At 46.6% G+C, this 26818-nt stretch overlaps 1 protein-coding gene across 50 annotated transcripts in view; it reads right to left on the bottom strand.

Moving 5' to 3' along the window:
• Positions 1–1053: 1053 nt before the first annotated feature.
• Positions 1054–26818, bottom strand: part of SORBS1 (sorbin and SH3 domain containing 1) — a 230030-nt gene continuing 204265 nt past the window's right edge. For 23 of the 50 annotated variants that reach the window (XM_060641942.3, XM_060641959.3, XM_078434640.2 and 20 more), the window contains 6 exons: positions 26418–26532; positions 26145–26270; positions 24271–24465; positions 10261–10319; positions 7504–7616; positions 1054–4363 (listed from right to left, as the gene is read on the bottom strand). In XM_060641942.3, coding sequence (XP_060497925.2) covers positions 4296–4363; positions 7504–7616; positions 10261–10319; positions 24271–24465; positions 26145–26270; positions 26418–26532 — 676 coding nt within the window. In that variant the 3' untranslated portion in view covers positions 1054–4295. Of the gene's footprint in view, positions 4364–7503; positions 7617–10260; positions 10452–11026; positions 11087–21980; positions 22755–24270; positions 24466–26144; positions 26271–26417; positions 26533–26818 lie in introns of all 50 variants that reach the window. The other 27 variants (XM_078434631.2, XM_078434618.2, XM_078434637.2 and 24 more) reach the window with 6 other exon arrangements.

The following is a 26818-nucleotide window of genomic DNA, read 5'->3' as shown; positions in this document are numbered from 1 at the left end:
AAAATTAAAAAAAAAAAAAAAAAAAAGAGGTGGAAAAGAACAGAACCAGGGAGGGTGGAGGTTTGGTTTGGGCAGTTAGGCCCTGCCCCAAACTGAGATGGGGGTGGTCCCAGCCATGGGATGCCAGGGGAGGTTAGATGCCTATGCCATCATCTTGACACACTTGGTTTGGGAGGGAATAAAAGGAGAGCCTGCATTTTCACCCGCCACAGAAAGAGAGGACTCATAGCTGATTTAACTCGATTTGGAAAAAGTGCTGTATCATTTTCTGTACCTATGTCTTGCGGAGCAAATCATGACCCATTACATGTATTTTATAATGTTTCATTTTTGCTTTTAAAGATATATGCATTATTTTTATAATCCACTATAAAAATATTGTAGAAAGAATGGTGAGATGGTCAACAGTAGTCAATTCAGAGAAGGTCATGGAGTTAGCTTATTGAGAAAAGAGTAAGGTAAGAAGTGGTGTCTTCAAAGGGCAGGATGGAAGCCAAATGGTACGTGATTAAGAATGCAAAAGGAGGGGGCGCCTGGGAGGCTCAGTCGATTAAGTGTCCGACTTCGGCTCAGGTCACCAATTCATGGTTCATGAGTTCAAGTCCTGCGTCGGGCTCTGTGCTGACAGCTCAGAGCCTGGAGCCTGCTTCAGATTCTGTCTCCCTCTCTCTCTGCCCCTCCCCCACTTGCACTCTGTATCAAAAATGAATAAATGTTAAGAAAAAAATTAAAATAAAAAAAGGGGCGCCTGGGTGGCTCAGTCAGTTGAGCGTCCGACTTCAGCTCAGGTCACGAACTCACAAATGTGAGTTCGAGCCCCGCGTCAGGCTCTGTGCTGACAGCTCGGAGCCTGGAGCCTGCTTTGGATCCTGTGCTTCCTTGTCTCTCTGTTGCCCCCCGCCCTTTCTCCCTCTCTCTCTCTCTCTCTCTCTCAAAAATAAAGATTAAAAAAAAGAAAAGAATGGAAAAGGAGAGTACGTGAAATCGAAGCAGTGAATATAAGCCTCCTGAGAGATTTGGCAAAGGAAAGAAATAATGAATGGTAAGAACATATGCCACGCAATTCTGAATAAAGTTTATTAAATAATATGTACAGCAAATGTAGTAATTCAACACATCCATTTATCAAATCAATCCACCGCAATAAAGAAAAATAAATGAATGGAAAAATCTGTGTCTGCATAGTACATGCTCTTGGTGTGTAAATGGCAACACTTTAAATTAATTGGTTATATATAATGTCAGTTATTTTTCTTTCAGAATATAATCTTCTTTGTAGTAACTTATTCTAGCAAAAGAACTTAATACTACTGTAGATAAATAAGACAGCCAAAAAACAAAAACAAAAAACAAAAAAAAATCAAAAACAAAATAAAAAACCTATAACTGAGATCACAATTACCTTCTCTCCCAGAAAGAATGATTATTTAAAATTTTAACACTTTACAATGGCTATTTTTGTGCTAAAAATCTGCAGGTGAGTTATTTGGAATTCCTTCATTTAAATAAAAATGCAAAAAACTTCATGACTTCCTTATTTCACCCCCCTTCAGTTCAAATTTTTAAAATTATTTTTCTATACAAAGTAGGTACATGGGCTATACAAAGTTAAATATACATATTTACAGTCCTACTTCTTACGCATATGATTTTTTTCTTTAACTGATCCCAGAGAGACTGCAAAAGATAAGTAGTTGGGGGCTTGCCTTTACCCAGAAGCATGGCTAATATATCAAAATGTGTTGCAAGGCATGGCGCCAGTTAGTTGCACTTGCTATTAATAAACCTGTATAAATATTTCAGCATAAAAATAGGCATTTTATATTACTAAATGTTTGAGGACAAAAGAGCAGTTGGAAACTTTGTTCCTTGTTCCGTCATACATAGGAAGCTGAAGTTTGATGCAAATTTTAACATGATTTTATTAAAGACGGGCAAATTGGTGAGGCATACCTGGGTTTCTGAAGATATACAAATGCATGAGGCTGGCATCAGATGCAAATGTGGCTTTACAAATTGGTTTTATTTTCTAGCTGTATTGAAAGAGGTGTTCAAAATTACCTACTTAAGAAGCACCCCTCAAAAAGCTATTAGAATAAGGTCATTATTAATGGTTTGCATCTAAGAAAGACCAGGAAACACATTAGCCAATACGAGAATTACGTTCCAAAAATGAGTGAAATGCTGTTGTGCAAAATGCACGTGCATATGCACTTGTACTATAGTTCCTCAGAGAGTCAGACAGTGCCCTTGGATGCTGAAGTCGACCTTCCAAAGCAATGAGTGTTAAAGAATATCAAAAAGGCTCTTTCTACCCAGGAAGCTCCTCCACCCCACCCCCACCCCCTACCACCACCATTAGTTCCACTGCCTCATCCCTTGGGGCTAAGGCTCTGCTCTGTCCTAGCTAAAAACAAGTGTCTCCAGGAAGAAGTAACACATTCCTCTTACCGGTCATTTACACTCCAGTGTGAAGGAGTCAGTGGCAGGTTCTTTCCTGAGGCCAAGATTTGAAAGGAGGACAGGAAGAGAATGAGGCTCTCTGATGGGGGTACGGGGGTGGACAGGTGATGGGGAGATGAATGGCAGACACAGAAGGTGGGACGGAGGCACTGAAGACAAACTCTGCCTACCTGTAAAGACTCCAGGTTTTGGGACAATGGTCCCGGGGCAATTCTGAGCTACGTGCAGAGAGCCAGGATTCCTGTATACACCCTACCACCTAGAATTGCTACTCCTGTTTGTGACCTTGGATGCGTATTTGTGGGGAGGATAAGAGTGTGAAAACTCTGGAAACAGTTCCAAGAATTTCCAGCCATAAACTACCCTCAGAGGAAGGTTCTTCTAAGCAGCCTAGTTGTTCAAGAGTGAGCTCATGGAGACAGAAATACGACAATGCTTCCTAGCGTCTCTCCAGGGAAAGGTAATCTCCTCCTCCTCTCTCATACCCTTCTTCGCACATATCACAGTCTCTCTTGATTCCGTATTTGTGTGTGTGTACCTCTCCAATCACCTCTGAGTTCCTGGCGGGCAGGGAGTGGGTCATTTCTCTAGTTTTCTAAGGGGTCCAGCAGAGAGGCTGAGAAACATCCTTGAACTGGATGGAGATGTGACTGGAGCACCCTGGGTGTCACAGGGCCCTCCCTCCTCAGATGTAGCCCCGCAAAGCACAGACGTCCTGGGAGTGGCGAACCACTGCCTCGCACTTCGGGCCCGGGCATGGGCACCTTCCGCTCGAAAGAGAAGCCTCACCAGGGTGCATCGGGGCTCACGACCCTGGGCTACTGCACTGTGGGTGGTGCCTGAACTGCTGCAGGGAGTCTGTGCTAAGGTGTGGAGCACATCCTGCTCATCAGTGGCCCCAGCATCCGGCGTATGTGAAATGATTCACTGGATGTCATCCTCGGTACCTTGTCAGAATAGGCCCATCAACCCCAAACTGCCCTCACCAAAAACAATCCAGAAAAGAAAGGTTAGCAATGGCATTCTGCTAAATGAAACTGTGCTAAAGGTGACCACTTACAAAAGTCAGAGATATGGGAAAGAGCACACTGCAAGTGACCTCGATAACTACAGAGCTTCTTAACTTAATCACCTGGGAATACAAATATAACTATCTGACCCGGGCACCCCGCTCCCACGGGCAAACCTCATGTTCTTTTCTGTCTGAACACCAGGGGCGTCAAGAGCAATGCTGCATGCGGGCTGAATGCACAGGGCACCTGTGTTCTCCCTCCATTTCCCCACGTACCCCAGGAGTGAGGGACGTGGTCTTGGGTAGCCTGGGGGCCTCCAGGGATGGCCTCGGCAGCCCGAGCTGATCCCCAGCAGTGTTTGGAAATGGGGCTCTGGGTGGCTGGGGTGTAGAGCCTTTGGAGAATGGCTAGGGGTCTGCCTGATGCTCTGAGGGCTGCTTCCGGCTAAATGACCCCTTTGAGCAAAAGCTGGTCAAGGCTGGGGCAGCAAGAGGCATTTCTGACCTCACTGATCCTGGCCCGTGTTATAGGTCAGATTACCCAAGAGGGGGAGAGGCAGGGAAGGCTTGGAGTGGCTCCCAGAAGCAGCTAAGTAAATACAGATTTGCCTCATTCCTTTTTTCTCAGTTCAGCCTGCCTGACACTGTACGTTCACACAGGTTCAGGCTTCAGACACAACACTTCTCTGTCCCTCTCTTTTGCTTCTTACTTTATCCGCTGCGTTAGTTTTCCTACTGACTCAATGTTTAAATAAAGAGACCAGTTCGTGAGTTATGCTTCATCCTCCAATAAAAATAATCTCTGTGGTTTTCAATCTTCTTATAGATACAAAGGCTTTACATAGTTGCCTGGAAAAGTACCAAATTGCCTTGTCCTTCTTGAAGTACCTGTAAAAAAACACACACACGCAAAATCAGAAGACTTACTATGTGAGTTCAGAGGGGGCCCCCTGATAACAATGCAGCATATGGTTTCCAAAGCACATTTTTCCATCTTATCTCATTTAGGCTATCAAATAATGCCTGGTGGTAAGCCAGGAAGGTATTCTCAGTACTCCCCTCTTTCAGATGAGGAAACTGAAGCTCAGAGAGCTTAAGTGACATTACTGAGGTCCCACAGTTTAGCAAGCATCAGAAGCAGGCTTTGAACCCAGGACTTCTAACTCCCAGCCCTCTGCTCTTTCTGATACTTCTTTTTGGAAAAAGGAGCACATTTATCTAATTTCTAAACTGTAAGATTTCTAAAAGTCCACTGGATATGACCACACATCAAAAGGAAATTCCTCCCAGAAGCCTGTGCCTAAGCCCCAGATTGACTCCCTGTCTTTGCTTCCAACCTCTTCACGGTTCCCGCTGAGCCAGGAACACTGAGCTACCTGGGCGCAAAGCCCTTCCCCAACTGCTCTACATCCGGAACTGCTGGATCCCTAACCTAGTCCCTTCCCTTGGGATGGGTGGGGGGTGGGGACCCGGGCAGGGGTGGGGGTGGGGATGGTGGCGGATACATGCCGGGTCATTATTCCCCTCTCGCTGGCAGATATCACAATAGGGACGATTGCTTCCTTTCCCCAATCGGCTTGGATATAGCTTCAGAACCCTGGTGAACACAGCATTTCAAGCAGCCACCACCAGTAGGTCGGGGCTGTTGCCCAAAGTGAAACCTCAAGCTAAAAAAAGGGCGTCAAAACTAAAGACCTCTAAAATAACTAGTTGAACCCCTAGGGAGGACGGCCAAGGAGGCTGCAAAGAACCGAGAGTACAAAGCCCAGAGATGTGCTCCTACACCTGGTTCAACCTCTCCTTACGGATGAGAAAATAGGCTTCCACTCTGAGCACCAGGCTACGTTCTAAAGCACCTGAGGGACTGAGCAACATTCCTTTACCCAGCTGCCAGGGACGCCCCCAGGAGAGAATTGGTGCCCCCCAACAGTGCCCCGTGTTCCCATAAAAGACATAAGCACTCCTGGAAGAGTTTAACAGCTAAGACATACGAGAGTCACACTCTCTGATAGGACAGCCACAGGCGGCTGAGCACTCGAAACCGGGCTATTCTGAACTGAGCTAGGCTGTGACAGTATAATACACACATTGGACTCCTAAGACTTAGATATTTTACATCCTCCTTTGGCACTAATGATTTTTTATACTGATTACACGTTCAAATAATATTTTGAATGCGTTGGTTTTAATAAAATATATCGCTAGAATTAATTTTCGGTTTCGTTTTACTTCTTCCGATGTGGCTTCCAGAAAATTTTAAATTCCATACATGGCTTGTGTTCTGTTTCCATTGGACTGCACTCCACGGGAGTGCTGGTGGCTTCTCAGATGGGGCTTCCATCTGAACAGAATAGTTCAAGGTAGTGGGGAGCCTGGGGAGGAAGGGGCAGCTTTCTAAGAGGCTGGTGAGGCCCAGGCAAATATTTCTGGCTTCTCACATGTGCCGAGGCCTTGCCATTCTCACTACCTCAGCCCTGACTGACTTCACTTTAGCAAAGATTTTCCAGAGAGATCAGGAAAGAGCTGGTCTTGGGAAGAGGATAAAGGTAAAACCCTTTGTACAAGTAAGTGTAAAACAGAGGCAAAAAGTGAGCCAGTGGTCCCCAGCAGCATGTTTGTGCCTTTGCAGAAACAACAAAGGTTATGGGAGAGAGAGGCCTAGTTCAAGTACTGGCCCCACCACTGGCTACCTGGGTGACCTGGTCTAGTTATATAACATCTTTGGGCCTCAGTTTTTGAGTCTGTGAAATGGAGGTAATTCTTATCTTGTTGTTTGTTGAGATCTTCAATAAGAAAGTACATGAAGCAAGTATCTGCTTTGTAGCAAAATCTTAAAAACTGTTGATCCTTCTCCTGTAATGGTGAATCTTTTGTTTTAATTAAGCAAGCTGCTTTTTAAAAAAGGTTTTATGTGTTTATTTATTTTGGGGAGGGGGCAGAGAGAGAGCACATGCATACGAGTTGGGGAGAAGCAGAGAGAGAGAGGGGAAAGAGGATCCCAAGCAGGCTCCATGTGTCAGTGGGGAGACCAATGCGAGGCTCTATCTGAGAAATGTGAGATCAAGACCTGAGCTGAAATCAAGAATAGGACCTTAACTAAGTAGGTTGCTTTGACTGAAGTTATTAAAAGCCTGGGGGCACCTGGCTGGCTCAGTTCACTAGCCATCTCTCTCTCTCTCTCTCTTTTTTTTAATAATTTTTTTTAAGTTTATTTATTTTTGAGAGAGAGAGAGAGACAGAGCATGAGCAGGGGAGGGGCAGAGAGAGAGAGAGAGAGAGAGAGAGAGAGACAGAGGGAGACACAGAATCCAAAGCCGGCTTCAGGCTCTGAGCTGTCAGCACAGAGCCCAACGCGGGGCTCAAACTCACGAACCGCGAGATCATGACCTGAGCCGAAGTCGGATGCTTAACTGACTAAGCCACCCAGACACCCGGTGAGCCATCTAACTCTTGATTTCAGCTCGTGATCTCACGGTGTGTGGGTTCAAGCCCCGTGTTGGACTCTGTGCTGATAGCACACAGCCTGCTTGGGATTCTCTCTCTCTGCACTCCCCCCCTACTTGTACTCTAAATCTCTTAAAATAAATAAATAAATATTAAAAAAAAAAAGTTTTTAGAAGCCTGAAGTAAATAAGGTCTTTGGAACATCTACACATATGCTTGAGTTTCATGGCTGAGACCTAGGCTCAAATTTTCTTGTGTTGTTTCTTAAGAGTTTTAAGAGAATAAAATCTGCACATGTAGTATAGATATACACAGAATACAAAGACATACAGAACTCAACCAATTTGAAATTGCCCTTCCGTGCAGTCACTTAGGTGTATTTGGTTTTTGGGTCCAATACCATTAGTGTCATCCACACTGTCTCCAGAGCAAGCATAAACTGGGTGGCCCAGCATTCCTGATGGTGATACAGGATCTGAGAAGGCTTTTTTCTGTGCAGAGAACATTGCCTTTTGCATGGCTCATCACTCTTAGTTACTCCTTCAGTATACAATTAGTGAGAAAAACATGAGGAGATCACTTACCAACAAACCATCCATCATCACATTTTTCCATGACATCAACAATATCTCCATCTCGGAGTTCCAATTCATCATCATTCTGTGGTATATAGCTATACAATGCTTGGTAGCTAAATCTAAAAATGAAAAACATTCACTCAAACAGTGATAGGATTAAATAATGAGTTTTTTAAAGCCCATGTGAGTTAAATCAGCACTTTGGTAGTGTTTCACACACATCAATGCAGATGAAAGTATTTTACTGGCTATTTCTCTAACAGTGGAGCTTATGGGGAGATCCATTCAGCATATAAATAAATGAAGACTGATAGGGATGGGGGGAGCCTCTGACAAGCAAGGCTATGATCAGTCCTTCTATTTAGTTTCATTTGGTTACAAGTATTTTGTCTAGATGCCCCCTCTTTAAAATTAACCAAGGCTTTTTCTTAACATAGGAGAATGTATGTAGATTATCAAAGATAATCAGAAGTTTCTTACTCCAGAGATAGACACTATATTCTGCTCATATACGTTGGAAAGTGTAAGGCAATTGTTGTATATGTATAAAATTGTTGTACTGATACAAGGATATAAAAAGTACATTCCAATGGCCTCACTATCTTGAGTTCCTTAATATGCTGATACATATTTTGTTAGCTGTTTTTATTTTTTTAAAGTTTTAATTTATTGTGGCACCTGGGTGGCTCAGTTGGTTAAGCATCAGACTTGATTTCGGCTCAGGTCATGATCTCACGGTTTGTGAATTTGAGCCCTGTGCCAGGCTCTATAGCTCTCTCCCGTTCTCTCTGCCTCTTATCTGCTCGCACATATTCTCTCAAAATGGATACACAAACATTAAAACAAAAAAGTTTTTTTTTTAATGTTTATTTTTGAAAGAGAGAGAGAGAGTGAGCGAGCATGCAAGTAGGGGAGGGGGGGGGGAGAGAGAGAGAGAGAGAGAGAGAGAGAGAGAGAGAGAGAGACAGACACACACACAGAATCCGAGGCAGGCTCCAGGCTCTGAGCTGTCAGCACAGAGCCTGATGCGGGGATCGAAGTCACAAACCGTAAGATCATGACCTGAGCCAAAGAAAGATGCTTAACCGCCTGAGCCACCCAGGTGCTCCCCCACAGAAAGTTGTATTTATTCATTAAATAATGTCTACACACTAAGTAGAGCTCGAACTCATGTCCCCAAGGTCAAGAGTCACATGCTTTTCTGACTGAGCCAGCCAGGTGCCTCTCGTCAATTGTTTTTAAATGTGATGTCATTTTTCTGAAATTCTTGAACACTTTTTGCTTTCTTTCTGTCCCAGTGATGTTTGTGGTTAAGATTTTTATTTATTGTTAGTTGGCCTAAGGCCATTTGGTGTGTGCTGTTCTGTCTGTCCTAACAGCTCGCGGGAGAAGGCTGGACTATTTGTGATGAAATCCTGTAACTGCTTTGGCAACAGGGAAAAGTTTGGTTTCATTTATTCCTTTGACAAATACTTAAGAAGCATCTACTACGCACCAGTTCACAATTCTGTGTGCTCGCTATTCTGAAACACAAGAGTACCGGGCACAATTGTGCAAATGAGCCAACCATCTACCATTTCCAGCACATGCCAGCAAATGCCTGTGAGAGGGCAGGCGAGACTAGAGACAAGAGGACACAGTCCCCAGGAACGACAGGTTCGTTATCCCCTTTGCTAAACCAAAGGGACTGTTTAATTTTGTGCATTTATCCAAATGTTTTGATAATTTGGTAGGTGGATCTGCCAGAGGAAAGTCTCGAATGAGGAATTAAGAGATGCAGAATGATTTCCAGTTGGTAAGCACATACATTTTTGATGTTTCCATATTTGCCTCCTGTCTCCATCCAACTTGGACTCCTTAGAATTCCTTATCCTCCTCTTAACTTCCACTGTGGCTGCCTTGCTAGCCTCAGCTCTGGGAAATAACTCCAGATATCTGCTTCTCTATCATCACCCCCAGACAGTGGAGACTGGCTGGCCAAGGTCCCACAGCCTTGCTGCTTGGGTCCCCCACTCAGCTCTAATTTTGGATGGGCCTCATGCTGCTCAGGGCACTGTTCCTTTGAGTCCTTTCTCCATGTGGGCCTTCTCTGAGTTCCCCAAACACATCGTCTACCCTGAGTCTTTGCATGTTGTTTTCCTCAGCTGGGAAGACCTTTTACCTCTCTGTTGTAGCTCTCAAAACCAATTTGTCTTTCTTTTTTCTTTTAAAGTAATCTCTGCACTCAACGTGGGACTTGAACTCATGACTTCAGGGATCAAGAGTTGTGTGCTCTACTGACTGAGCCAGCCAGGTGCCCCTCCAATTTGCCTTTCAATGCCCATTCCAAATCTCCCTTCTTCTGGGAATGGAGTTTACCCCTCTATGTTTAAAACACAGGAGACATCCAATGATTTTTTTTTATGAATGGATCAACTCTATTCATTTATCTCCAGGCAGAACCAATGACTCCTTCCCCTATATTCCCACAACACTAGGATTGACTCTAGTCAGCACAGCCCTCCTTTGCCCCTGAATGGCAGTTCACTCTTCACCGGTCTCTATCTCTCAGCAGTCTATGGCCTCCTTTATTTATCCACCCACCACCTGTTTCATGTTGGCTGATGGGAAATATGGCCCCAACTAGAAATCCTCAGAGAAGCTAGGGGCGATTTGTTCATTCCCCCAAATGGCTGCCCCAGACTTGGTCAATGACCCACTCTCTAAAGCCAGGAGTCCACCAAGCATGTGATGTGAGAAAGGAAGTTTGCCAAGTATACTTACAAATCTTGTGAGGTGTGACTCCTGTCTGGGGTGACTCTTCGCTGTTGGGCTTGAGGTTGCTGAGAAATGATTAAAGATGATTTATTGTCAGAAGGGGATACCTTGTGATGAAAGTCAAGGGGATGAGAAACAGTGCTGCAGTAATGAACAGATTTTTCGGCAATGTTTATGATCTCATTGCAAACTGCTTCCTGTGAGTGGCCCCGAGATATCCAGAAACCCCCATATAACAGTCAACATGGGGACAAAAAAAACAACAAAAGAAAAAAAAAGAAAAAGAAAGAGAGGAAGAGATGTAACATTCCAGACGAAGCACATAAGTCCAGGGAAACAACAGAGTTGAAAATCCAGGTTAAAAAAATAGATATTCCAGTAGTGAAGTGCAGGAGGGATCCAGGCGTAAGCATGGAAAAAACAGGTAAGATACAGAAGAATTTGGGATTTAGTATGACTATTAAAAAAAACCAAAGGCAGCAGCATAAAAGCCTGTAATTAGTGAATAACTTCAAGATAGAAATGCAAGTATGTATTCCCGATCATGCACTAACCATTAACTTAATCCCACATGGAGGCAGAGTACAAATAAGGTCTCGAAATACCTCTGCTTTCTGAGAGGGAAGGGGGTGGCCTAATATTTCCCTCTAGGACAACAGCCATGTAAATCATGGCTCTGTGAGTTAGCCAGGCATTACTCCAGTTGAGACTCTAGAAGTCAGTAAGGATTCTCTTTAGAAAAGCTACAGTTCTTATTCAACAGGCATCTTACCACATAGCTCTTTTCAGATTCTGTGAGATCAGGTCCTGCTCTCAATGAATGATGAGAAGGCTGTGATCACCAAGCAAATTATAAGGGAGACATTTTAGCAGATGTCACATTGGAACGGATTCAAAATAAAAGTGTGAGCAAATACACGTACCACACCATCACACTCGATGACACCGGATACTCGTGGCCTATGGCGCTCGAGTTTCCATGACAACACGGTGGGCGCACAGGAGGAAATGCAATGTACAGAGTTAGAAGCAAGCATCCAGGCAACGGAATGGGAAGTTCGGAGCATGAGTGCAGTGAGGTGAGCATCGACAACACAGGGTCCCCAGATGGGCAGGAAAGAGACACAGAAGGGCTGTCTTATGGAACAGTTATGACCTTCCATAAAAACACACATTGGTCCTTTTGCTCTCAGCTGGCAGGCATCTATGGAAGGGCTGCTGTGCCGAAAGCCGTTGACTAGAAGCCTCCTCTGGCAAAGGAGGCTCATTAAACTAACAGGTATGCCATATTGGGGTACTTATGAAAACAGAGAGAAATGCTTCTGAAAAACTCCCCAGGAGTATCTGAAGTCTCAAACAAGACTGTTCCCCTGGAGAAGTCCGCACATGACACACTCCAGTCAGGTATGAGATGAGTTCAGATATCTCACAGGGCAGGGCCTGCTTCCAGAAATAGGACTGTGTGTCCTGACATAGCTGTAGAAATGAAACCATCGCTCTTCACTCACCAGCTCAGGTACCACATGCTGACATGGAAACACAGGTGCAATGATGGCCAAGCAGACCCGTTTTTGTAAATGGGTCTCCCAGAGTATAGGCCGGGAAGAGTGTTTGGAATCATTTCCCCTAGAAAGCATTCAATTCCAAACTCTCAGAACTTTCCCTAAATAAATATTTGAAAAGCCATCTTTCTTGGAGAAATGCCCCTGGTAATGTGTGCTAATAGTAATGAGCCACAGCAGCTCCAGGGCCTTCTCGAAGGGCACTCAGAGATCTTTTACATATGGCTCACTTGATTCAGAGAGGCCCAGGGCCTCCCTCGAGGTCACACAGTGAATTAGTGGTTGACTTGTTTTCTGGATTCATCTACTGGACCTTCTCTTTCATCCTTGGACCATTTACCATGTTATTAAGAGTGCTCACTGACACTACTTTCCATGAGTCCCACAGAAACCCTGGAGATAGGCAGAACAGGTTTTGTCATCTTGTTTGCTTTTAAAAGCCAGGAAGCTGACGCTCAGGGTGGTTAGCGCACGCCCCAACGTCCCACAGTGAGCGAGAAGTCGAGCTGCCGGGCTGTCCTGGGCACGCCACCACACCGCCCCCTCCTGCTCATCTCCACTGTAAATGGCCTCATTCTTTAGGGTGTCTTGCAGGACCAACTTCTACTCCAGACATCATTTTTTCCAGAAGGACTCCTGTCCTTCTGGAAAACCTCTTCAAGTTCTCTAACTTCTTCAAAACTGCCATCTTTTAAACCTTGGACTCTGACAGGAGTAAAGGAAGAGACAGAGCTGCCAGGGGCCTTTTCACGTTCCTTCTCCCATGTCTCAGGACCCACAGACCTTTGCCAGGTGACCTTGTGTGGCTCTACTTACTACCCATCCAGCCTCTGGATCAAGGCTTTTGTGTAACAAAGGAAAGTAATGACATTTCCAAGCACTTGTTACGTGGGTTTTCAGGTGTCAGAAGAATGAAGTGTATTCTGGGTGACTAGGTGACACCCACGGGCAGATTTTGACAGAGGGAAGCTGCCTATCCCAGAGGACACGGAAGCCAAGGCTGTCACTTGATGGGATGCTGTTGGGCGCTGCTTCTCAACCTCTAGCATATGCCGGTATCGCCTGGGAATCCTGCTAAAATGCAGACTCTGACTTGACACGTCTGGGGTGCATCCTGAGACTCTGTCTGTCTACTGGCGATGCCCACGATGCTGGCCCACAGATAAACTTTGGGGAGCAAGGCTGAAGAGGACCTTAATTATCCTTCACTGAAGTTCTTTGGCTAGCTACAGTGTGGCAAGACTGATCAGTCTGGGTCACACCTCATGAAAATAAAAGTTGGCATAAAAACCCAAACTTCAGCTAGTGGCCTAATGACCTCAGGTCAAATGGAGAACAAAGAGAGGATGTGGACAATCTCTTCACATGATGTCCACAGCTTACAGAAGCCCTGTAGCATCTTACAATCAACTTAATCTCAAAGGAGGGACTGGCACTGATCGTCAAGCAAATATTTGGTGCTTAAGAGAGGCTTGGTGAATCACATACAGTAAAAAGAACCTGATATTTTATTAGCCCTTTTTTTTTTTTTTTTGTAAAGCACTTAAAAACAAACAAAAGCTTTAAAAGCACATGGAGGTCCATCACCTCATCTGACTTTTATACTAACCCTTTGACTTGGAGAGGGTGGAAAAGGACATTTTAAGGCTCAGGGAAGTGTGAAGGTTTGCACAATGTGGCAAAGCCACTGAGGACTGAGTCCTCGGTGTCTAACCGACATTCACCACCTCCTCTCGAGCCATGTTGGGATGTCTATGATGATAGCAACCAACACCCAGCTTCTGCCCTTTGTGAAAGTAGACACTGTCCTGTCTCTTCCTGAATACTTTCTCTGCATGTAAAAGGTACAGGGTACGGTAATTGATATGGTCCAGTCATGAACTCAAGGATCCACAGTACTGGATGGATACTGACATAGCTAATACCTTCCTTGGTCTCAGGTCGTATCCAAATCAGAGGATAATCATCATCATAGCCTTCGCATTGAGACAAAGTTAACATCTAGTACAAACTGAAGTTGTCCCCGAGAGGTAAGGATAGTTTGGTTCCTTACTCATAGTGTGTGGGATGAGGGACAAAGGCAAGATAAACATTTATCCTATTAGCTAGGATTCAATTTCTCCCTGGTTGAAATGGATTCCTTATATTTAAATCAAACATTTCAGGTAGTTGAGATGTAAACCATTTTTCTGGGGGGTGTCGTGTGGCAGGTGAATCCTCAGGGGCAGTAGAGACCACTGATATTCATTGTAGGGTTTTGTCCTTTACTTTGAAGGCTGTTGACCCTCAGATTTTTTTCCTTTAGGTATAGATTTTTCTTTCCCTGGCCCCATTTTCTAACTGTATACAGCTTTATGTATCTCTTTCTCTGAACCTATGCTGTCCAATATGGTAGCCCATAACACTTGAGATGTGGCCAGGATGAAATGTGCTGTAAGTGTAAAAATACTTACTTTTGAAATACTGGATTTCAAAAACTTAGCACAAAATTTAGAATGCAAACTATTATCATTCATAATTACTATATTGATTATATACTATTATATCAATTAGTAATTTTATCAGTAGTTTAATACTATTTTAGATATGTTGGGTTAAATAAAAGATATTGTTCAAATTAATTTCATTCATTCCATTGTACTACCAGAAAAGTTTAAATTACATACATGACTCATGTTATATGTCTCCTGGGCAGTGCTGCTCTGCACCCTCCCCCTACTTATTTAAGCCTAAAAGTAGACAAAGTTCTAACAAGGACCTCATCCGGGGTTAAGAATAAAGGGAGTATTATCTTACGCCAAGTACATTTCAGACTCTTGGAGATGCGCCCCAGTTTTTCACGTTTAGAAAAACAGCCATCAGCCCAATAGACACACACACACACTCACACACACACACACACACACACACACACACAGGCATTCCCCACACCCCCATCAGTAAGCAGGAGTTAGTTACTGATCCAGAAACTGCTTTTCTTCCATATTTGCACACGCACTCACACACTGCCCCCTGCCTTGGTCTGGAGGGCTCACTTTATTCTCCCAGAGTGAGCAATCCTGCATGGACCTGTGCTCTGTTTCCCTTCTATCTGCAGTGCACAGAAGTGCCCCAGGAATCTGACCCTGGCCTCCCTGGGGCTATTAATCCCTCTGGATCCACAGAACACCTGGCACTAACACGGGAGTTAGCAAGCATTCTCTTCCAGCTTTGGGTATGTGCCCAAGCCCTGAAGCCCCAAATAAACTGCCCGCAGGGTACAGAACAGCAGAAAGTCCTGGAGAGGTGAACGAGAGTAAAGAACTCAACCTCAGTGTGGCCTTACCCCCCTGGAAGCATCTCAGGCCCCTTCTGCCCTCCTAATACCCCTGAGTGGCTCAGAGACGGCATTCCTCAATTCACCACACACACCTATCTTCTCACCTGCCCAGACCCCACCCCACCTCTCTTTCTGGTGACCCACACTGGCCTCCTAGGAGGAGACCTGACTGGGTATGAGGAAATCTGGGTTCCAGGCTATGACACTAACTCGCTATCTTTTGTGCAAAACGCTTAATGTCTTTGAATTTCAAGTTCTTAGTAAAATAAGAGGATTGGACATGATTTACATAAACATTCTTCTTGGCTCTAAGTTTCTAACATAAGAGTACATGCATCCTGTGAATTGAGAACCAGGGCTGGGCAGGGCTGACCTGCCTTAAGAACAGATGCACCCCACTCAAGGCCCACTGAGGACTGGGTGGAGGGCTTGTGACTGCAGCCTCCAGATGTACATGGAGAGCTTCCTTCTGGCAGCATGGGAGGTGAGGGGTTGCCCTGGATGGCGGTAGATTTGCAGCTCTCAGAACACCACAGGCACCTGGACCTGAGGTGTCAGAGGCCTGGATGGTTTGGGCTTCTGGTTTTCAGCTCTAGAAAACCCCCATAGGACCCTCAAAATGGGACCCCACCAAGTTCTCCTTCAGTTTATTAAGAAAAATATCCCAGCTTAGGGGCGCCTGGGTGGCTCAGTCGGTTGAGCGTTGGACTTTGGCTCAGGTCATGATGTGACTGTTCATGAGTTCGAGCCCTGTGTCAGGCTCTGTGCTGACAGCTCAGAGCCTGGAGCCTGCTTCTGTTTCTGTGTTTCCCTCTCTCTCTGCCCCTCCCCTGCTCACGCTCTGTCTCTCTCTCAAAAATAAACATTAAAAAAAATAAAAAAAGAAAAGAAAAATACCCCAGCTTAAACATAAAACAAATTACAATCAACCGGTTCAACTATTTACCACCTAAACACAACCCTCTTGCAGACTACTCCACAGAGAACACATTACTTCGTTGTAATCTGAATCTGATTACAACACTAAACCCAAACACTCAGCCTTGTCCTCATGGTCTGTAATGTGGTCTGTTTCTCTCCTAAAGTGATCTGAGGAGTAATAGCAAATGTGTATCCGAAGATGAAGAAATCAGAAGCTTTCCAAGAGGATGCCTTCATACTCCAGGTACGAGACAGCAGGTAGAAGCACTAAGTTAAGAGTGCAAATTCTCAATTTTCTAAACTCTGGGTTTGTTCACACAAAGTAGAAGGATTCTTCCATTTTCTACCTTCCTCTCTTCCCCCACCTCCATCTTCCTCTCTTAGGTGGGATGGGAGAAGGAGGATAAAGCAAACTTTTGTTCCTTTTCCCTGTGGCCTGGTATCATCCAACAGGTATTTATTGAGTCGCAGTGACATGCTCTGTGCGGGGCGTGATCATCTCCATGCTATCTCATTTCATACTCTTAACAAGGTGGTCAACATTTACCTCATCTTACAAAACTAAGACCCAACATGCCTGAGTTGGTAACTGAGGAACCAGGACGTGAACCCCGGTCTCTCAGACACCAAGTCCTGTGCATTCTACGACACCCTGATTCTCTGCACTTGTGCTCTGCCTGAGGGACACATCAGAATAGCTGGAGAGGTCAGTGATCAAGGAGGTACTCCTTGAGGAGGTACCTCGGGAGGTACTGTGTGGCTACACAGGCATGAGGGTTGCTATGGATACCTACCATCTCTCCTAACACCTTTTTGGGGGTGGACACTTCAACTTTGGGTCTTAGTTCCCTACCCTCAGGTGTTGAGATAACACCTGATTATTTTTATAACTGTGGCCGGTGCCTCTCCCCTTCCTGCAAATTGTTAAAAACCCTCTGTACAGATTTAGAGATTTCCCTTCTGAGTAAAAGGAAAATGTTTCCAATTTTAGCTGGGTATCTTACCACTTTTTATTTCCTTTTTGTTCTCGTAAACTGCATTACATGCTTTCCCTTCTATTTCTCATTTCCACGTTCAGAGCAGGGCTAGGTCTTTGTTCTGATCTTTCTGGGAATGCAGCTAGCTTCCATGGATTCCGAGGGAATCCGCCAAAGCATCTTTCTGCCATCAGCTGAGTAGCTCTCTCTCCTCTCCTTTCTCCAAGGCTGTTCTTGTGCTTCTCAGATGCTTTGAGGATCCACACGGCTTTTCTGAATGCTGCTTTTACTGTTGGCTGGATTCCTTCTCTTTGGGACCCAAACAAATATCACAGAAACTTTGTCACTCTTCTCAGCCCTCAGTTTTCTCATCTCATCATAAAAGGAGAACAGACGGGGGGAGCTCTTAGCCTGGGCATGGGGCGGGGAGGCACGGACTCCCAGGGAGCCTTCGGACGGACTCAGGTGTGGATCTCCTGAAACTTGATGCAAAACTGTGTGTGCACTACCCTCGTCCCAAAACTACTGTCCCAGAGTCCACAGCTGACCTCAGATTCTCAAAGGTTCTGTGACCCAGAACAGGTTAAGAGTCACTGGAGTAGATGATCTGTAAAGGTTCTTTTTAATTCAGAAATTCTATGAGGATCTCTCACACCAATTGTAGGAACTCTTAAAAACCACAGCTGGATGCCAGTCAGCAAACAGCATCTCTATCTTGGGAAGGCTCAATAAATATTTGATGATGCTAATGACAGATTTCCAAGATGCTCTTCTCTTTCACTGTCTTGATCACCCCAAACCTCCTTGGCCAAAATGATGCCTGATAAAATCCAAGAATTTGGTTGATGATTCTGAACTCTTGGGCATTTTCTTTGTATTTATGTCATTGTCTGCCCCCCCACCCCCGCCAAAGGGAAAACCTTTTCATTTTTCAGTTGTGAACATCTGCAGGTCTATAATAAACCACCTCCTTAAAATTTTGGATTTGTTCTTTTTTTCCCTTTCATTTATACAGGAGTTTTAGCTAATCGTAGAATATCAGTGCCAAAAACAACTTTAGTTCTCTTGTCTAAATCTTTTGTTTATGGATAAGGAAGCTCCCAGAGAAGGGAAGTGATTCATCCGAAGACACACAGCAGGCCGACAGCAGAGCTGGCCCAGAGCCCGGGGATCCCGACTTTCGACACAGCGCTCTCCTTTCTAGATTGGGGTTCTCCTAAACACCCCCCGCACTTCATCCACACCTTCTGCTGTCCAGAGAACACACACCTAATAACGAGCAACTGACTCAATGTGATTTCAGCTTGGGAGTCTACAAAGGAGTGAAAAGCCAAACCTTACACAAGTGTTCACACATCCGCACGGCTGGGGGGCAGCAGGGGTGGGGCTGGACAGGTGACTCAGGGGAAGGAAGCAGCAATGCAGGGACTTAGCACCAAACAGGGAAGTCTGACAACTGATTCACAAGGGGCACGTCACGGTGAGGAAGGGGACCGGACACAGTGTTAGGAGGTGCGGATGAAAACCTACATGCTATACAGGAGCCCCTCCAAGCTCTGCTCCCGGCCCCTTCCCCAGAACCCCCTTCTATGTACCTGTGGACACACTAAGCCTCACCCAAAGCTCCCAAAGCTCCATACCCCTGTTCACGTTCCCACCTGTGGGTCTTGGCTGGGCTACCTGCTTGCCTCGAATGACACCCTCTTGCTGTTTGCCTATTATAAACCTCCCTGTGTTTTAAGCCCCAGATGAAATGCCACATTTCTTACAAAGTCTATCAGACTGGCACCTTCCCTCTCCAGTTGCTTACTATTTCTCCTCATCTTGAACTTTCAGGGTGAACTACTTGACTCTCCTTTCCTGTCTGCGTCATAATTATTTGTGAACATGTCTTATCCCCCACCAATGGAGATCCTACATTCCTTTCACTGGAGTCAGTCACTTGTTAATCTTTTCTTTCACTCAACAAATATTTATTGAATACCTTCCACATATCAGGAACCATGATCCCTGACCTTAGGGCGCTAACACTCTAATGGTGACACAGACAAGCAAAGGTAAGAATACAACAGAGCTGAGAAGTGCCCCCTAAAGTCTGGTGCAGGGGCTATGGAAGCAGAAGGTCAGAGCACTTAATCCAGTTTTACAGGGGCTGGGAGAGGTTGTTAGGAAAGATTTCCTGGAAGAAGTAACATCTAAGTGGAGAAGTAAAGGGCAGGTGGGAATTATCCACACAAACAAGCAAGAAGGTTTTGGAAGGTGAAGCTGGCTTGCTGTCTAAATGGCCAGATCACATGAGGCCTTGAAAGCCTGTGAAGAAGGACACTTTCCTGAGAGCAACAGGAAGCACTTGATGACAGTTATCCCTCTCTGTTTCCTGCAGCATTAGCAAAGTGCCTGGAACATCCTAGATACTTGAGTGAAAGAATAAATGATCACAGCATTTCGGAATGTCTTTTCACTTAAGTTACTCAGCTAAACCCCCTCACTTATTGGCCACATACTCAACCCAGCTTCCTAACAACTATAATAAAAGTGAACTTTTGGTTCAGTTCCCCAAGGAGAACAGCGACTGACAATCTTCCTGATCACACACACTGGCCTACAATGCATTTATCCCAATAAGTGACACAGCCTGAGGCCACAGCAAGCTGGCAGGCCACCAAAGAACAGTTGTCCCTGAAGTCCTTCCCATCTTTAGCTCTGTCATGCAAAGAGGGCCTCAAGGGGCAGGGAGCTTCTGCAGGTCCCCCTTTCCCGAGAGGCTGGCTCCGGGTCCCAGTCATATGAGGGGAAAGCACAGGGGTTGGGTGGGAGGTGTGTGGGCAGGAGCCCTTTTCACACAACTCCTCCAACTCTCAGAGGGAACAAGGCCAGGGCCCGGGGCTGTGCACACCCGTGGGGAAGGGGCTGGCCCTGGAAGAGCAGGAAGAAGGGAGGGGACAGGAAGTCGTACACTTGGGGTCTGGAGGCCCACCAAGAAAGGAAAACCAATTTTCAACAGGCCTGTCTTTCCATGTTGCCAGCTACCACCCCCAACTCCCATCCTCCATTAGGAAGTGGGAAGTATGCATCCCTAAACTCGCCCAGAGCCCTGGCACTACGTGCACTTCCTGGACGCGCTGGGTCCTGGAATTGGGCTGTGCTGGTGACTCAGGGCTGACAACAACGAGGTCTCTAGGCACTGTGGGCTGACTTAGAACGTTTACAGAATTGTTACCGTGTCAGAGACATTAAATTCTTCCCAACTAGTCCCTTCACTATCTCTCCCTAACCAACTATTCTTTCCTTAACACGACACACCCTTTTCTCCCTCCTAGAACACACACTCCAGGAGCCCCTGCTCTACCAGGCAAGGCCTTCCCCGGGTATTGCTACTTTCCCTGGGCCCCATGCTCAGAGGTGGAAAAACAATCTACTTTATGGAGCCTTCTCACATACCAGGCACCTCACTTACCTCATCTAATCCTTACAACTACCCTATGAGGGAGGGAAGACTTTCGCTCCTGCTTTGCACATGAGAAAACAGTGGCTCGCTGGCGAAAGGCTAAGCCTGATTATTCATCACTATTCCACACTGCTCTTCCCGTGGCAAGATCTTCCACTCCTAACCATCAGGCTGGAGCTGGAGGTCTGGCCTGGTCTGTGTCTCAGGCCTCTGTCCTCCTGTGGCCTCTGAGCCTACCTCTGTTACTGCGGTCATGATGCGGCTGTGTCTGCCAATCTCACTGGAACACAGGTTCCTCCAGAGCAGGAAGGCACTGACCCCTGAACCCTGCCCTAGTACAGGGTGGTGTCTACAGGTCTCGAATAAATATTTGTTGAGTGAATAAATGAAACTTTAGAGAAAAACTAGGGTTGCGGGCCTGAGGATCAAGCATGGTCTACTGTGGGCACTGTACATGGTAAATAATAAATGGGACTTAAGAATTCCATCTGATACTAAAGGCATTCTAGAATGTTCTCAATTCCAGAAGCAGCTCTAGACCACCCAAAATGGATAGCTGACCACATTCTGTTCCCACCCCATGCACTTGGCACTTCACACTCATTACTTCATGGAACCCTCTCAGCCACACTAGGAGGTAGAGCATCATCTCCATTTTATAGGTGAGGCTCAGAGAGGGCAAAGGACGCCCAGGCATAGACGGTAAGAGGTGAATGGGCATTCAACCCCAGCTACTTTGGAGAAGTTGTCCAAAGTCTTTGACTTCTGGGGTATTGAACAGCATAGCCAAAACTAGAATCATGCTCTAATTGCCAAGTTTACCCCCAGCCCCACCCTCCCATTTTTCAGCCCTCAAACACCCTAAGGCCACTGTGGTCCTTGAAATCTTTGCAGCTGACCCAGAGAGAAACTGGGCCAGTCCCATAAAAACCTGGTGGTCCGTTCAAGGACCCTATATCTGCCTCCCAGGGCCCCAGCTCTGGTCCCCAGAACCAAAACGCACTTGTGCATCAGGACACAAAAGCCCTGTGCTCCCACACAAACACGAGACAGGACGCAGACCTGATGCAGCTGAGCACTGGCAGAGCGCCATGGGTTATGGAAACAAAGTGCGTCTCACACAAAACCAAGCCACACGGAGCCAAACTGAAGCCTGGTGTTCTCAGCTGTGTTAGAGCAAATCGAGGAAAGTCTCCAAGGCCTGAATGGGCGTGAGGAAGGTCTTCCTTCTCACGGGCTTTTGCACCGGGCCCAGAGGCGCCCAAGATGGGAGCAACTTCTAAGTCACCTCAAGAGGCCCAAGTGCAGACTGTCCTTCGCCTCCAACTGTCCCCAGCCTGACACCTTAGTCGATGACCCCTGCGTTCCCTCCTGGGTAATATTTTTGCTCCCAAGGCAAGCACAGGGCTCTCACCAGCATCCACTGGGCCGCGGGTGAGACGTCCAGCCCCCCTTGCACCTGAGACGCCAAGGCACACACGGTCATGCTGCAGGCCTACCTGGCTCACAGCACTCCCAGCAGCCCTCCTCTCAGCCTGCTCGCCACCTCTACGCGGCTCTGTCTGCTCAGCCTCCCTTCCCGGAAAAGGGCTACCCAGGGGCTTGCTGGGCCGGCTCTCCTCGGGGACGTGGAGATCTGAGAGTCTCTGTTCCGCGCTCAGGCACCTGACCACGTCTGAAGGTCGCAAGCAGCTCTTCTTAGAGATCTTGGGTGCTCCAGGGCATCTGTCACCTGCCTCCCGCTCTGCTCTCCTCTCACACTGTCCACGCTCTTCTCGCCTCAGCTGCCGCTTACCCTGGCTGCTAAAGGCGTCGCTGAGCTCGCAGATGACCCTATCAGAGCTCCCCGGCAGCAGCCGTGAGAAGCTTTCCGGGCGGACACCTGAGGGTGGCACGTGGATACCACTGTCCCCGTTGATGTGCAGGGAGGCCGGGGCACCGGGCACCAGGGAGGAGGCTTTGTGGGGGGGAGGCAGGGCCAGTGGGGACGTCAGGGAGCGTGGGGTGGAACGATCTGCCCAGCTCGAACGGGGCAGGCTGAGAGACAGGGAGGGCCCGGGCCTTGCCCACGAGGCGAGGTGGTCAGTGTTGTAGACAGAAGTCTCCGGCAGAGGAGGCAAGGGTGGGGTCAGGGCCAGAGACCGCCTGCCTGGGACCCCTACAGTCAGCGAAATCCATTCAGAGGTGACGGCGTGCATCTCAGGGGACAGGGCTCGGTGGGGGTGGGGCAGAGATGAGGGGGCCGGCATGAGGAGTTGGCTGTGACCGGGGGACTTGAAAAGAAAAGGAGAGAGAGGAGAAACAAAGGAAAGAAGCAAAAGGTACAAGTGTCAGCATAAAGAAGAAAGGAAAACAATCACAAGGGATATACAAAAGAGGAATGAAATGGAGAGGATGAGGACACTCTGGTGTCCCCCCAATGAAATCGTTTGGTGTGACTGGAGAGAAAGCAGAATGTCGGTGCACGCGTGTGTGTGCATGGTGTGTGCAGTTAGTGGAGGAGAGGTGAAGTGAGTGGTATGGACGTGGGAGAAAGGGGCCTGTCAGGGCACTTACAGATGGTGCTGGCCTGGTTTGCAGAGTCAGACTTTCAAAGGGACACATTCGAAGCTTCCCACCCCACCCCGCACCACCCCACCCCTTCTACAACTGACCCACAACACCACAAAAGGCAAAAAAGGTGCCCTGCCACTTCTTTGGGCTTTTATTCTCTCCAGAGTTCTCAGCAAAGAGCCTTCCAGAGAGGAGGATGAGTAGTGGAGTTGTCTCGTTCTATAGTCGTGCTTGGCTACACCCCAGTGAAAAATCTCGCCGAGCTCCTCGTATTATCACAAAGCAGAATGGCCTGTGCCAACCCCACACCCTCTCTCCACGAGATCTCAGGATATGGATCTCGTTGTGCAGAAAGCCCTGGGTCAGCCCGTCTCATTCTTTCTGCCAAGAACCATCCCTGGGGTCAGTGACGGGCAGGTGGAAGAGGAGGAAATAATGAGAGGATGACAGAAAAGAGGCACCATCAAATTGTCATCCCGGGTCCAGTCACGCCTCTGCCACCCTCCTCACAACTGACCACGGTGGTGTGGTCAGTGTCCTCCACAGGAAGTCACTCTACCTTGCCTCTTCTGAACCCAAGGCCCTCATTCTTTCTTGGCTTTGGGAAAGTAGGGATGGATTTGGAACACTTCATGTTTTTTAAAACCAGTTTGTTCATGACGTTTAGGGATGCAAACATCTTATTACGCCTATAAACCTACTTCCTTTCAGCCCAGTGTAGCGATGCTATATGTTCCTTTCCCAGCCTGGTTCTTGCTTGCAAAGAATACTCTGGATCTAGTCTTTATGTCTGAGGACGAGAACATGCAATTCTCTCTTTGAATCTTTGTCTTCTGCAGGCCAGCCTTGGCCAGTAAGATGATGAAGAGAAGCATGCTGGGTCATGGTATGTATGGGACACTGGTGGTCCCCAGACAGCCAGCTTCACCCAGGGCAGGATGCTCCCATACAGAGTTTTGGACCAACTGATAAGGACTCTTATGTCTCTTGCCCCAATCATCTTACTCTCAGGGCAATCACCTTAAGCTCTTTCTTTTCCCCCAAATAAGCGTGCTCCCTCCAAGTTCTTGAAAAATGTCATTTGTATGCATGGAAACAAACCCTGGTGTGTGTTCTCTGCATTACTGCACACGGTTCTTAATCACAGTGTGGAAGAACCACCCCCGGGAGGCTGTGTGCCATCGGCACTGTGTATCTGTCATGAGTGTGAAAACCAGTGACGAGAGGCTTAGGTACCTGCGGGCTCGCGGTGGCACTACGACTTGGGGAGGAGGAGAAAGGCAGGTCGATGTAATCCACGGGGTTTTTCACCAGTGGCCGCTTGATCACGTCCACATAGGTGATGGGGAAGATGCCTTGCCGGGACGTCCCTGGGATCCTCCCTTCGTACCAGTTCTCGTCCACCTGTCGGAGCAGCGCAATCCTCTCACCCTGTAAGACATGGCGAGACAAGGGTCCTTGTCCCAGCATGCCTTGGTATGCCTGAGGCCCCCGCCTGCACCCTGGGCCATGCTTCATCAGTTATCACAGACTTTGTTCAGAGAAACCTTCCTTGCTAGACCCGGACGAAACCCGGATCATCGAGATGGGGATACTAACAGCAGGAGAGCTACCTGGAGGCTGGGAAGTCAAGCTCGGTCTTGAAATATTTCAGATTCATTCCCCCAAGCGAATAGCCAAACGTATGGTTTTTGCCTCATTTAACACAAAATCGATACCCAACTTTCTCTAAGGCAAAGGTTTTGGAGGGTTATCTTTTTCCTTCCTTTTTATAACTTTAATTTCCCCTGTATCATTATAGAAAAGTTAAAACACAAACATTAAGCAGAACATAATTGTTGCCCATAAAATGATCACTCAGGGAAAACCACTGTTCATATTTTGATAGATGATGTATTTCAGAGATTTAATTCCATGCATGTGAATTAGACTTGCACATATTTTTTGTTGTTGTTACAAAAATGGAGTCTGCACTGTATTTCCCTTTTTCAACCTTCTACATACAGTAAACCTCCTTTCTCAAGGAATATAATTCTACATTTTTAATGGTTTTGCAACAGCAGCTGAAGGGCCCACTGCAGGCTATCCTGTTGTACACACATATGACGACCTAATTACTGGTTCCCCCATATTGGGCATTTAGGGTGCTTCCAGTGCCTCTCTTTTCCATAAGGCAGCTCATCTCTTTTGCTGTTACTGCTTGGTTTGTTTGTTTGTTTTATTTTTTAAGTACACTTGAAGCCCAGCACAGAGCCCAATGCGGGGCTTGAACTCACAAGTATGGGATTAAGACCTGAGCTGAGACCAAGAGTCAGACGCTTCAGTGACAGAGACATCCAGGCACCCTTAGTTCATCTTTTTCTAAGGCGTGTGTTGATTTCCCTCTATACTCAGTAAAATCAGTAACTAGTAACTGTAGCAATCCAGAGAGTTCTGACACGTGAAGAGAGCATCTGATCCTTGGGAAAGACGGCATCCATGCATAGCTTACTTGTCTGAAAATGAGCGCGCCGAGCTCCTCGAGGGCAGTGAGGAGAACCCCGCCATCTCCTATTCATTGAGCACTGACCAGCTGCTGTGTGCCGCTCTGGGGGCTTCACAGAGCCTTTTAAAACAGCTACAGAAGAGGCCCCTCTATCTTCATTCTACATATGAGCAAATGGCAGCTTGGAAAGATTCTTTAACTCCCCAAAAGTTGCACGGCTGATAACCCGTTAACTTTTGGCTTCAAAGTATTTCAAACTTCTCTTGGTGTCAAAGGACTTGCTCTTCTCTACGAGGGCGATGTTAATATAGTGTGAAACCTAGTCACCAACACTTACCATGTCATTCGGTGCTCAATAAATATTGATTGAAGAGGTCTAAGATTCCAGAAATACTGCCGTTAGTCAATGAACTTAATGTAATTAACCCGTGACAGAGACTGGGGTTTATTTTTTAAATTCCTCGCCTCAGAAAATTCTCCAGTTGCCTTTAATGCAATCCTTGATGGGGCACATCTCCTAGGCATAGCGATGGCACCACCAGGCTACATTTGGCTATGACGCCACTTCCCCACCAAAACCCAGCCATCCAACAGAGCCCCAGAGCCGAGAGGAGAGGGCGCCTACCTTTCTGAAGGACATTTCTACTTGTGTATCACCATTAAAGTTGAACTTAGCAATGGCTTCTCCGTATTCCAAAACCTGCACTGGTGCCAACTTCTTGGGCTGAGCCTTCTCAGCAGGAGGAAGAAGCTGAGAAATGGAGAGAGGCAGAGAAGAAGGAAAAGAGTAGAAAGCAGGGGGAGGAGAGGAAGGGAGGAAACAAAACACAAGGTCTTGGTAAGTAAGTGGTGGTTCGGGCACGACGGGGCTCTTCCCCGGAAAGAGGAGCTACAGTACCTCGATGTAGGTGCGCGGGAAGATCCCCACCCGGCCGTGATGCTCTCCTTCGTACCAGTTCTGATCAATCTGCTTATAGATGTAAACAATGTCCCCCTTCTGCAGAGGAAGCTCCCTGTCGACAGAGAGTCATGGCATTTTAGCAGATGTTTCAAAATGTGGAAGATGAAGACACTCCAGTTTTTAGCAAAAGGAGACTTTGAGTGAGCTCAAAGGAGACAGATGATACAAGAGGGGGCTCCATATTTGGAAGTGAGAACCCCACTCTTTGGGAAATTACATCTCTTTTGGCATCTTTCCAGTTTTCTGTGGGACGGATGTAAACTTTTTTTTTTTTAAGATTTTATTTTTAAGTAAATCTCTACCCCCAACGTGAGGCTCGAACTCATAACTCCGAGATC

Source organism: Panthera onca, chromosome D2 (assembly GCF_046562875.1).
Source record: "Panthera onca isolate mPanOnc1 chromosome D2, mPanOnc1 haplotype 2, whole genome shotgun sequence".
Lineage (NCBI taxonomy): Eukaryota > Metazoa > Chordata > Mammalia > Carnivora > Felidae > Panthera > Panthera onca.
The sequence above is the reverse complement of the archived record's forward strand: the minus strand, read 5'-3'. Positions and strand labels throughout refer to the sequence as shown.